Genomic DNA, 13,325 nt, shown 5'->3' with positions numbered 1-13,325 from the left:
CAACAACTTCCATCATTTCAAGTTAGTTTTAGTTTCAGAGCTACCTACTTAAAACCTTTGCTATAGTGCAAGTCAGATTAAGCCTCAGTTAACATACATAGCTTTTTTGTTACACTTTTTAGTTCTGTGGACAAATAGCTAGCTCTCACAAGTAGCACATTTAAATACTGGGCAGATAAAAGCATAATTTTTGTAATGAAATTCACTTTAATGGGGGAAATAAAAGCTTTTCTCAGAAGGTAGTAAGGCAGTGGAACAGGTTGCCCAGAGAAGTTGTGGATGCCCCATCCCTGGAAGTATTCAAGGCCAGGTTGGATGAGGCTCTGAGCAACTGGGTCTAGTGGATGGCATCCCTACCCATGGTAGAGGGGCTGGAACCAGATCATCTTTAAGGTCCCTACAAACCCATGCCTGTCTGTGATTCTATGAAAAGAATATAATCTTTTCTAGATTTAGAATTAATGAAATACATAGTAATAAAGTCATTCTTTTAAGAAGAAGCATTAGGGAGCAAGGCAGGAGTGGCACTTCTTTCGCAATAGTTTTCTGGGGCTGAATCAGCTCACTAGGTTGTTCAGTTGCTTTTAAATAAAGTACTAGATTGTCCCTAGTGCTCAGGTTGAGGTTACACATTGAATATCATCATGTGTAAGTTGTGATTTTAAGAAGCACAGTCAGAATGGTGCTCATTCTGCCTAAAACAATTGAATGTTTCAAACAATTTCTAAGTCATGTTTGTCTGATACAGGTTTGCTGACAACAGCCTTTGCTTTGATAAGCAAAAGGTGTTTGCCATCCATGAAGAAATAATAAGCAGCCCAAACATAGCCAGCATTACGGAGGCACCTAACCTGTGCCTGTAGAAAGGTAATAGAAGAAGTACTGTGCCACTGTAAATGCACTTTAAATTTGGTTCCAGCAGGAGTTGTTCCATCAGCTTACTGAATGTATTTAACAGTATTTTCCTTATGAAATTCTGTAACATAAAAACCACAGCTGAAAGTTAGTCTATAATCAGTATTCTTTTACTCACAGGTGGTTTGCAGCTAACACATAAATTAAAATTTAAGACTAGCTTTCCCTGGATTCATCACTCATTTGTGGAGTGCTTTCTTTTCAAGAGCCTAGCTATTCATCAGTCCTACTGTTATGGATGCACAGCTCCTGAAGTATCTGTAGCCCTCCCATTTTTCATTGTAACTCAGTTCCTTTTGTAGAGTCAGTAAGCACTGTAACATAAGAAAGATAGCATAATGACAGATTTAACTATGACTTTTGGAGCTGCTGCCTAGCTGTGGGCCCACTGAACTGTTCATGGTCTCTAAAGGGAGCCTGTGATACCTAGGTCTGTGGTTAGCCAGAGTTGAGTAGGAATGAATCCCTTCTCAAAAATCGTGTTGCTAGACCCGGAAGAAAGTGTCCTGTCTCCTCTGCAATACAGGAGAGCACAAGCTAACAAACTGCAACAGTTAGCTCTTTAAATCAATAACCATGAATTCCCCTATTTCACCAGAGCAGACAAAATAAACACAGTTTCACTCAAATCTCTGCCTGTGTTTCCCCTTCCTATGCCTCCCTTGCAGATTCAGACGTCTCTCCAGTTTTACTCTCTTCCCCAGCTGCTTTGGGTGTCTCTCAGCACCTGCTAATCCTATGTGGTATTTATTGAGTAAGGAGAAATATCTCTTTCTCCACATCTAGGGCACAAACAAGCCCCAGTTCCTCTCAGCACTCCCAAGCCGCAGTTGTGCCCCGTATTTCCCCTCTATACCCATCTCTTGGTTCCCTCCCCCTATCCTGCTGAATTCTGCTTTCTTCCCATTTGAAGGACAGCAACCATCATAAGAGGGAAGGCAGGTCACCTGCCTTTCTGTTCTCCTCTCCTTCCCTGTATGTGTTTGGCAGAAAAGCTAACTCTGGTGGCCATCTGCCTGGTGCACACCCAGCTGTTCTCACTCCTCCTCCACAGAGCAGGGGGGAAGATAAAGTGCAAGAGCTCAAGGCTCAAGATAAAGGCAGGGAGATCACTTACCAGTTACCTTTACGGGCAAATAGGACTCGGCACAGGGAAAAGTAATTTATTGCTAATTAAAAGTAGATTTGGATGGTGAGAACCACAGTCCCCAACCCCCTTTTCCAGGACTCCCCTCCTTGATTCCCAGCTCTTCCCCCTCCCCCATGCCAGGGGGATGGGGACTGGGTTTAGTCTATAATTGTTCCTCTCTGCTGCTCTTTCTCATCACACTGTTCCCTTGCTCCATTGTTGGTTCCCTGTAGACAGTAGTTCCCGTCAGGGCAGTCTCCTCCAGAGACTGCCCCATTAAGGAGAACCTTCTCCCCTCCATCTCCTTGCACATTGGTATCTCCAGAGCTGTTTCACATGATCCCAGAACTGTTAGTATTGGAAGTGACTTCTGGAGATCAACCAGTCCAACACCCCTGACAAGCCAGGGTCACCAGGAGCAGGTGACACAGGAACTCGTCCAGGTGGGTTTTGGATGTCTACAGGGAGGGAGGCTCTGCAATCTCCCTGTGCAGCCTGTTCTTGTGCTCTGCCACCCTCAGTGTAAAGTGTTTCTCACACTTTTTTCCCTTGCTCCTTTCCTGGCCAGTTGTTTTACCTTTTCTTAAACCTGTTTTCCCTGAGACACCCCCACTGTCTGCAGGGCTCAGCTGTGCCCAGCACTGTGTCCACCATGGGGCAGCCCTGGCTGCTCCTCATACAAGTTCCTGCAGCTGTTGCTGCCAGCACCTGGGCACTTACTCCTTTGCCATGCAATATGGATACTGTCAGCTGTGGACAGGTAAAACAATCCTGCAATTCCTGATCTTCAGATATTTGTAAGACCTGAAACTGGGTGACTTATTAAAAAATGCGTTAGCCCCACTGATACTGGTCACCTGAATGTTGGTTGCCTGTGTGGGGTTACACATAGTGTGGAGTGAAGGATCCTTCAGAGGCTGACAGTGGTGTTGAATTATGTCAGAAATCAGGAGGATTGGAGTTTTAGATGCCTAAATTTTAATTGAGTGGAGTGACATGGATTCCATCCTGATACCTCACAGTGAACGTTCAGAATCAGAGATTGCTCCTGAAATTTTGCTGTCAATTGTACTTTTGAGTGTTCCGTGTTGTTCAAAGCAGATGTAACCCTTTCCCTTCTTCCCTTCCCCTTCACTTTCTGAAGTCAGGCAGCATAAGTTACTTGAGGGTAAACGGGGATTTTGTTGGATGTGGTTTGAGCAGTGATTTTAAGGTACTGCTGAGTGCATTGGTGTAGCCTCTGTGAATTCACAGACCTGCATGCCCCGGAAGTGCTCACATCCAGCTGTGGCACCCCTGAGTGGCTTTGCCCACCTATCAGCTGATTTGGGAAGCTCAGTGCTCTCCAGGCAGAGCAGGCAGACGTGTTGTGTGCTCTGATGTTGTTCTGGGACAAGATTAATTTCAGCACACTCATATTAATCCATTATATGTCTCTTTCCAGCACAAATGGACCCCCGAGGCCTATCTCCCAGACAAATTAAAAGTGACAGTGATGATGACGACCTGCCAAATGTGACCTTAGATAGCGTTAATGAAACTGGATCTACAGCGCTCTCCATAGCCAGAGCAGTACAAGAGTAAGTATCGCGTTCCCAGACAAGATAAGTGTTGCTGAGGCGTTCCCAGGCCCAGGGAGGCACCTCTGCTACAGGGCTGTCCTCCTGCCTGCAGGCAGCATACCTGCCAGCACCTTTCCCTGGAGATTTATTCCCTTTCTTGGAAGAGATGACTGTATCTCTTGTCTCTCTCATGATCTTTTCCTTTCTTTCTCTCTGCCCTCATTGAGTTTCGAATTGAAGTTGTTTCTTTCCCTTGATGTACTTGGAAAGCTTGCAGTGGGTTTTATATCCTCTCCAAAGAGAGACCAGGTTAGATTACTCAAAACCATGCATTTTTTCCTTGACTGAAATCAGCATCAAGAAGTTGATTCTAGTTGCTGTCAGATAGGAACTAGCAGCATTTCTCCTGAAGGACGGTGTCATTGGAAGGAAATTACTGAGGGGCTTCGAACAATTTTCCACTGCGGTTATTTTTCTGTGTACTTTTGCTAACTGGGTGGACAAATATTTTCTTAATTTAGTACCTGTACTGCTTGTTTGAAAAGAAGGAAGCAGTTTATCATGAACATTTGCAATTCTGTAGATGCATGAGGTTGGCCAGTCACTGTAGCAGCTGGAAGGGAACCAACTGTGAGGTAAATAAGTATTAATATCCCAGTTTTATAGGTGAGCAAAATGAGGTTATGCGTAAAGGTCACCCTGTTGGTCTGAAGCAGAGCTGGAAATAGAACTAGAGCCTCCAGGCACTGAAGCCTGTGCTAGACCCACAAAAGATGTTACTTTATCTGAGAGGTTCAAAATATGGGCATTCTGGACATTATGAAATAAAAATGGGTGTAATTAAGGCCATTAGACATTGCTATTGTTTAAGTTATTATAGATGCATTTTAAATGTCTTAATATGGTATCTAAAAATGTTTTGCTTTGTTTTCCTGGACATCAGCAGCTAAAAGAGCTAAGCCATGTTTGGGGAGGTACTGCCTTTGGGGTTTTTTTGCCAGACGTGTACTACCTCTTCTGTCAGCCAAGCACCATAACTGTGAATCTCAGACTGATATTCTCCTTAAGCAGAGAGAGGTGTTTGTGAGCAAGGCAAGACAAGGTGTTGGTTCTGTGATTAGCAGGCTCCCTTTCTAACAGTGATAAAGGAGGGGGGAGAGTTTCTTTGCCAGTGAGGATATTGCTTGATAGACAGGTCCCATATGTATTTTCAATTTTCTAGTCACAACAGCAGGCCCCGAAGTGCTAAGTATTTTTTTCTCAATTTATAGCACACATAGTAAGCCAGAAAAATAAAACAATGTGTCGTGATTTTGCAGTAAATGATTTTGCTCTGTCTAATTACTGAACAAAGGAAGTATGGAGCACTAGCAGATAATTTTAATGTATGACTGGCAGGCAGATACTGTTCTCCATGATGGATATTGCTTGAACACTTAGAGAATTGGTCAAACCATGGGAAGCTTTTTTAGCTTTTGTACAATGCATTCCACAGTTTGTGAAGGTAAATATGTTGAGTATCACTTGACTGACTCTGGAGCTTAAGAATCAAATTAAGAAATTTAATAATATAACATCAACTCATTCTTGTTACAGGTTTTATTTAAACAGTAATTTGTTAGTTTATTTCAAAAGCCCCATTAGGAAAATCTAATTTGACTGTGATTTGCAATTTGTCATCTTTACTTCATTCTCAGTCACAGACTCCACACATACAGTTGCTGAGTTGAAAAGGAGTTTTGGCACTTCAGGCTAACTGCACTCAATCTATTTCTTACTTGGTCTGCAATATTGTGCTCTACAGGGCAGGCTCTATTTTGATTTTAGGCATTTAATATGTACCTTAATATTAGATGTTTAGCAAAGGAGTCCGCTGAAAAAGAAACTCTCATTCTACATAGCCTTGTTGCAGAGAGGAAAGTGCCTCTGAAGCCTTCCAGAGGGAGATCCTGTGTGCTCAATTTCAGCATCTAAACTTAGCAGACAGGAATTTCCTCTGAGGACATGGAAAGGCACCTAATGTTCTGCTGAATAACCGGGCAGCCTAGGGACATGCACAGAAAGACTCTTCAGCAGTCAGTGAAGTGTAGGTCAAAGCTTAGTGCCTGAGGGAGGCAGGCTGGCCCTCGAGTCTGGATGACTGTCCCACAGAGTGTGTTGTTCTAAGTGAGCTTGTGAGCTCTTTCTGGTCAATAATTGCCCAAAAAATAACTTCTTGCAGAGAGTGGCTGGGAACTACACCTCAGTACTTTGAAAATGATGGGAGCATCCTTTTCTTCAGTACCAATTGGTGTTTTACAGTCTTGTCTTTGTTAAACACCATACCAATTTTTAGGTGCTTGGTAGCAGGTGTGAGACAGCAGCTGATCTTTTCCTGCTTGTTTTTCAGGCATGTTTTAAATTAATCTGCATAAGGCTTATGAATATAAATATATGTATATATATTTGCCTACTGCCACCTATTCTCTTGAAAGCAGTAAGGGGGTTCAGACTCTGGGGCTTTCAGAATCTGGTAGTGGGCATTTGCTTTGGGTTGATGCTGTAGAGCCCCTCACACAGCATGTGGGGCTGTGAGGGATTGCCTCAGTGCCCTGCCTTTCCTTGTGTGCAGTCTGTGGGGCTCAGGACTGATCTTGCTTCCGTGGCTGTCTGCATCCCAGGCAGGTACCTCACTCGCTCTGTAGGGCTGGGGAGTGCTTGGCGCGCTCAGGCAGCAATCCCTGTGCCCTGTGGGAGCTAATTCAGGGGCAGAGACACTCCAGGCTGTGAGCTCCCGTTCCTCTCCATGGCCCAGGGGTGGTGCAGCAGCTGCCTGGCACACACGTCAGCCCTGCACATCCCTGGTGCCACGGGAGGCCACGGCAATCCCTGCCTGGGGAGCTGCTGCGCCAGAAACTGGGACTGGCAGCGCGGTACTGAATGCTCCTGCATCTTACCTTGCATCTCAGTCTGCCACCTTTGAACCAAAGGGAAATCAGCTTGTCAGTTTTTGGGGAGAAACTGTTGTTTTAATGCAGCCATTTTTAAGCTTGTTGTTTTGGAAATGACACTTGATTGGACAGTTTCGAATGCCTATTTGAAAGCTTTGCTTTTCTTGTCCTCTTTAACTGGGTGGCATCCACCTATGTTGCTGCTTTGTTTTGTGTCCACTGTAGTCTTACAGGAACAAAATTCTTAATAATAAAAATTGTGACAATGAAACGCTTAGAGCCACGTGTTTGGCATTAGTTCTTATTTACACAAACAGAATGTAATTTCCTTGCATATTTGTAAAGTGACCAAGTATGACAATTTTTTCTCAGGAAAATTGCCTTCTTGCTGCAAGCTTTATGTTGGCTGAGCTTCCAGACTTCTTTCTCAGTAGTTCTTTTGGAATGAGTTCACAGTTCTCTTTCAGTTCAACAAACCCAATCAATAATGTAAAATTATAGATAAATAAAGTCATTATTTCAAGCAGGGTGCTTCAGTGAAAATTCTTCCTGTGACAGTGCTGGTTTATGGAAATTGCTATGTCTTACAAAATACGGGCTAAGAATTGTTTATTAATCTCAGATAATACACTCTGACTGATAATAAATATTGCAACATTATGTAGATTTCAGTGGGCTTTGCATTGTAAGCAGCATTTCATCCTTTCTGTGACGTGTTTTACAAACTCATTTTGACATGTAACATCTAACAAAGAGCAGATTTGCCTCTATGTGCCTGACACCACTGATGCTTATTACACAGCAAGAATAGCATCGTATATTCAGAACCAAGTCTCAGATACACTCCAGAAATCTTTATGAAGCCAGGGGAGGAGAAGGCATTAGTCAACCTCTCGAAGCCCAGTAAAACTTTTTTAGGGTCCCTCACAGAGGCAGCATGCTGTTCCCTCAGCCTGGCAGCCTTTCCATCCCTAGGCAGAAGTGATGCAGGATGGCCTCAAGAGCCACCTCCATGGCACATACTAAGGCAAACCCTGAACAGAGCATTCATCTTCTTATTTCCTGCACTTGTATGGTAAAATATAATATTTTGCAGCATGCAGCTCTCCCCTCCTTGAATATGCATAATTTAAGTTCTCCTACTTGCGGAAACTGAGGGCAGAAGCAGGAGGGGCAGAAGGTGATTTTTAGTGGGAAATTTTGACCAGTGTGTTGGTAAAAATCCAAAGGTGCAGAACTTCCTCTTTCTCTCTGGGATACTTTTCTCCTTAGGTGTTGTAAGTGGAGAAAACTCCTTTGATGGAACCATGTTTTCTTTCAAATGTCAAGGAAAAGAGGAACTGTACATATAAACTGATGATGTTTCAGATAGTGTATTGTTTTTCTGGAGTAAGGGAGAGACAGAAGTTTCAGAGAGGAAATCCTGTCTACTTGTAGTTATAGCTGCAGTTAATTCACAGAGATGGGATTTGTCATTTGTATGTGACTGCTCTGACCTTTAACATGAATTCCTCTTTAGGCTGAGCTGGGTGCTTCAGAGTGCTTGTATGAAAATGAGATTAGGGACCCTGTTCTCTTTGGCTACTTTATGTGATTGATACATTGGTGGTAATGTGATCATCTTACTTTATTTTTAACTTCTCTGGCATCTGTTACTGCAGTACAGTAAGAGTTAGTTTTGGATACTGCAGAAGCAAAAAGGAGACTCCACAACAGACAGTATAGCCAGCATAGCAATGTACTCTCTTAAATTAGTACGTGCTTTTCAAATCTGATTTATTTTTCCTAAATATCTTTTTTTCTCCCTCCTCTTCTTTGTAAATCAACTTCTGCGGTTTATTTTTATCCCTTTAGAAGTTTGTATCTTTATTGCCATCAGCCGTTCATTTTCTACATTTTGTTTTAGTTTGTTTTCCTGCTTTGGTCGCAATCATTACTACTGTTGAGCTGTTCATTATAGGGAACTTTCACCTCATTTTTTCCTTCCACTTGCAGACAAAATACTTTGTCCAGAGTCTCCAAAAACCATAAGGGAGGGTGTTTCAGCAGTGTTTGTGTGAACTTTGCTTCCCTCTTCTCTGGTACATCTGCCTGTGCTCATTTTAAAACTGGCACACAACTGAGTGGTGATTTTACATATGGAAAATTGGCTAGTGCTCATCCAGGATTCCTCAATAAAGGTTTTGTTTTTTTTTTTTCCACTGGAGAACACTAATTGGTTTGAAGTGAAGTTGTGGGGATATATCAATTTCAATTTTAGTTGTCTCATGAAGAGTACCCAAGTCTGGGATGCATTTTTCCACTGCAGCAAGACTTTAGAGCAGAAGGTTACATAGTTGCTGCAATTGCAGGGAAATTGGACCACACACTCAGAAAGAACTGTCTATGGGCCTCTGACCTCCCCAGAGGCTGGAACATGGTGAGGCTCCTCCTTGGCCTCCTCCAGAGTTATTCTACAAACTGAACTGACTTGCTAAAAGTGTTGAGAGGCGTTTGTGCAGATATGTAAGCGAGAGACAGTAGTGACATAGAGCCCTGCAAGGTGTCTGTGTTATGGTTGATGCCCCCACTGTGTCTTTATTTCAGGGATGTTTCTGTTCTAGTTTTATTTTTTGTCAGCAGTCTCAAGTAAGTATCCTGTGGCAGAAAAGAAGAGGTTTCTACAGTGAAAACTGTTGCTGGGTTGGATGCTGGCTACTGAGCCAAGGGCACTGCTGAGCTGGCAGTGTACTGTGTCTCAGCTACCTTAGGCACCCTCTGGTACTGCTGGACTGTCCAATTTGGACATTACCTTGCAGCAAAGTTCCTCTCTCACAATGCAAAATATCTAAAAGTTAGGCTCAAGTATTGTGGATTCCTTTAGTGGAGAGATATTTCTAGGTCTAAGCATGTTACCAGTTATGCTCATCTACCTTTCAAAAGGTATCTGTCTTCCCCAGCAGCTGTAAAGAAACCTGGACAGGTGGTTTAGAGAGTGATAAAACTTTACATTGCTGAAGTTATGTATAACGAAACCCCCTCTATGTTATTTTCTAAGGCTGTGCTGGAAGTTTTTGGCTTGAGAAGAAGTTGAACTTAGTACATCTAAATTTGACCTGCCTCAACTGTTACAGGTGTGATTTCTCCTACCTATGTGCACTCCCTACATGCAGTTCAGACAGCTTGTTGAAGAAGTACTGACTTCTTCTACAGTGGGTTTATATGGCATTTTATAAAGCTATTCCTACCAAAATCTGAATACTCAGAAACATCTGTTTGTTTATAAAAATGAATTGGCCTGAAGCCCTTATTAAGGACTTCAAGAGTTTGAAAGACCTCTGTACCTTTGGGAATTGCTCTTTCTTTAGGCACTAAGTATGAAGCTGGGGTTTCAATAATCCAATAAACCTATATTGTTCTAAAAAGGTTCCTTTTTTAAAATATGTGATGTTTGACAAAAGGAGAGTTGGGCAGTAAAATCAAAGGATGCCATCCTGTGCATGCACTGGGATTTTTTGCTATGAAAATTTTCTGTTATGTGTCCCAAGGCCTTTTGCCAGAATAACAGGATTACCCATCTGCCAAAGATCATTAGAAACAAGGGCCAGGTGAATGGCAACTGTAAATCAAAACCTGCTTCTACAGAGAAATTAACATAACTTCCTGCTTTGAAAGGGCTGTGTTGCTGAAATGGAAGTGTGTCAGGAGATTGGGGTATTGTCAGTTGTTCCCCGAAGAAAGCTAATTTGAAAATAAGAGTGCTTTTACCTTGATCTACATAAAATCATATATTCCTGTCTCCTCTGTAAGAATAAGTTTCCATGACTGTTGAGTAGGTCATTCTAGAGCTTTTACCATACCATTGCTAGGAGTAATTTTTTCCTTTTGAGAGAAATATTTAAATTAATTGCATTATAAGCTTGAAGAACTAAGGAATCCTGGTTCTGTTAAAGTCCAAAATCCTGTTTTTGTTTGCCATGAATTTGTTTGGTCTAATGATTAGTCCTGAAACTAACAGAAGTCTGGATGCTAAAGAAAAGAAAAGTAACTCAACACTTAGGCTATTTGGAGCACCATTATCTTGCAGTGAAAGAGTTACAGGTATTGGTTCATTGATACCTTCTATATGTCTTTTTCACTTCCTTTAGCTGTCACAAAGAAACTTTCAAAGATCTTGCTTCCCAGCTTCAGTTTAGTGTCTGTATTGAATTCACATATGTCTTCTTAACATAAGTTAAATTTGTTAATTAATTTAAATTTTAGTCTAAGAAGTGCCAGTCATTTTGAGGTAGTTGTCAAACTTTGCTATTACTGGAATTTTACATTTCTAAACATGTTTACACAAACATGCTTTGGAATAAAATGCCATGAAACAATAGTGTGTAATTATCATTCATAAAGCATTTTTTGTCTTTGGAGTGCTTTGCAAACATTAACTAATTAAATTTTACAGGTCCCCTGTGTGTTCACATATTATAATTATCCACAGGTTAGTGACTTGCTCAAGGCCATGCAGGCAAGGAGAGAATGAGTTGGGATCAGGTACATCTGCCTCTTGCTCCCATGCTTAATCCACTAAAATGTGTTGCTCCAGAGTGAAGCTCAAGTCATTAGTGGTTAGATATGTGAAATGCATTTTATGGATAGTGAGGCAGGCATTCTGTAATTGCTTGAAGAGCATGACTCCGAAGAATGAATTATAAATAACATTCTGAGTTACTACTACCCAGTTAGCAGTTTGTACACCTGTTTGGCATCTCTTTCCCCAGTGATTTGTTATTCAGCTTTTTATGTTTTGTCTTTCTAAATCAGCACAGAAAGTAGGGGCAGAGCTGTGTGCCTGAAGAAATTTAGAGCTATAACCAGTACTCATAGGTGTGGATTGGATAGCAGAACACTGCCAGGAAAAGCCACAATAAAACTTCCTCAGCGAACTGCTACTTTGACTTACTGATAAGAAAAAGAAAGAGCATTGTCCTCTGCTGTCACTTGAGCCAAAATTGCTTCTTGTTTCATTATCTAGATTAGATAAGTTTTTATCTTTCCTTTTCCATAAGGCAGTTCCTGTGATTTTTGACAGACGTACATGCAGCACAATTAAATCTTAATAGCAGTGCTTACACTGATTTATGGAAATATTGTCCTGAGTGTTGAAGTCAATGCATGCAAAGCCACAAAAGTTATGTAGGTCACGGGTATGTAAACTGCATGTAAAGGAGGGAACTATTAAGAGGGGAACACTGTTGGCAAGGCATAATTGAATGAGCATGTAAATACAGGAATAAAAAAATTACCCTACTTTTTTTTCCTGCCATTTTCCTTTCTCCTGCGTAATGGGAAAAGATTGTAGTAGGTTTCCCCATCTATTAGTTAAATCCTCTTTGACTAGAAGTGATTTCACCACAACCTCATTTCTCACAGCAAGTTCTTTTTATGCTGGAGATAAAAGAAGAGGGAATGGAAGCTCTTGGATGATGGATATGAAGAGAGGGTTTTTTTGTGTTGAGCCTGTGTGCCAAGGAGGTGGCACTGTCCATGTGCATGTGACTTAGAACATGAGCATTACTATTCTGAATACATCACAGAAAGGATACTTGGACCTCACGGCCGCCGCACACATGAAATTACTCTAGTCAAAATACAGGAATTGAAGGCTGAAACAAGGAGCACAGTGCCTGACATTATAGTATCTAAGCCTGGAGTAATCACAGTCACAGGTTTCAGAGTCAAACTCTGCACCTCCATCATTAGAGCAGTGACCAAAGATGTGTCAAGCATGAGGTTCTGGGTCATATTTTTCTTTATTTATCCTTGCGAAATGTACTGAGTTGCCAGAGGATAAAGCAGTGCAAGGAAGTATGAAAGCTGAGGCAGGCAGAAAATAAGGAAGAGACCAGGGTGGATCAGAGGAGGCAGAACTGGCAGAGCTCTCTTGTCTAGCCTGTGTTGCTAGCTCAGGGGGGCATGGAGCAGGCTGGCAGGCACTGGGGCCGGAGGCTGCCCTAGAAAGGGCTCACCTCAAGGCCTGTGGACAGGATCTGCTGCTGGCTGAAAAGCCCAGCACTGCAAACAGAGCCCGAAAAATAAATTAACCTGGAAATCACCCGAAGCTGATGTCAGGCTGTAAAAGAAATACTTGGTTGATGTACTCATTAAAAGTCAGCAGTCCCAGTCTTGTCAAAATGTGTACCTCAATTATTTGCATGAAAAGTACAATATTTAGCATAGTGCTGGGATAATGCATGATAAGTCAGGGACACACAGGGCTGTCAGATAGACATATAAGTCACCATGGTATTTCTCTTAAGAACTGATGAGCACTGCTGTTTCTATAATCAGTTGCTTGTCAGGGCCAAAGAGTCAAACCATTGATAAATAAGTTCACAGGAGGAACTATAATAATGACCAAAATCTCAGTCATAAAAGTTTCAAAAGCACAATAATAGAGTAATGTTGTGTAATAAACTGTTTGCTGAAAATTATTTACCAAGCTGAGCAGGTTGATTCCTTTTGCACTCCATTTTTCCACTTCAGAACTGCTCGGCTGGCTGTATCACCACATGATTTCTGAGATGTTTTGCCATTCCTATAGTCAGAATAACAGAAGATGGTTCTCCTTTTGCTTGAGAGGAGCATGCAATTCTGTAACAGGTACATCCTTGCCAATATATTGCATCACATAGAGGTTGCACTATCCCCAAATGCTTGCAACACACATGAAACACTGCAGGTACCCAGGACCAAGATGAGCCACAGCAGCATAGGCACTTGAGACAAGATGCAGATTTTCTGCCTTAGGGGAGGTCTGAT

At 41.9% G+C, this 13,325-nt stretch overlaps 1 protein-coding gene across 7 annotated transcripts in view; it reads left to right on the top strand.

The window, feature by feature from the left end:
- KLF12 (KLF transcription factor 12) overlaps nt 1-13,325 on the top strand; it is a 242,419-nt gene that overhangs the window by 162,599 nt on the left and 66,495 nt on the right. For all 7 annotated transcript variants that reach the window (XM_074535527.1, XM_074535526.1, XM_074535524.1 and 4 more), the window contains one exon: nt 3,489-3,624. In XM_074535527.1, the coding sequence (XP_074391628.1) occupies nt 3,489-3,624 (136 nt within the window). The remainder of the gene's footprint in view (nt 1-3,488; nt 3,625-13,325) is intronic.

This window comes from Zonotrichia albicollis, chromosome 2 (assembly GCF_047830755.1).
Source record: "Zonotrichia albicollis isolate bZonAlb1 chromosome 2, bZonAlb1.hap1, whole genome shotgun sequence".
NCBI classification, from domain to species: domain Eukaryota; kingdom Metazoa; phylum Chordata; class Aves; order Passeriformes; family Passerellidae; genus Zonotrichia; species Zonotrichia albicollis.
This window is presented reverse-complemented; position numbering and strand designations above follow the sequence as displayed.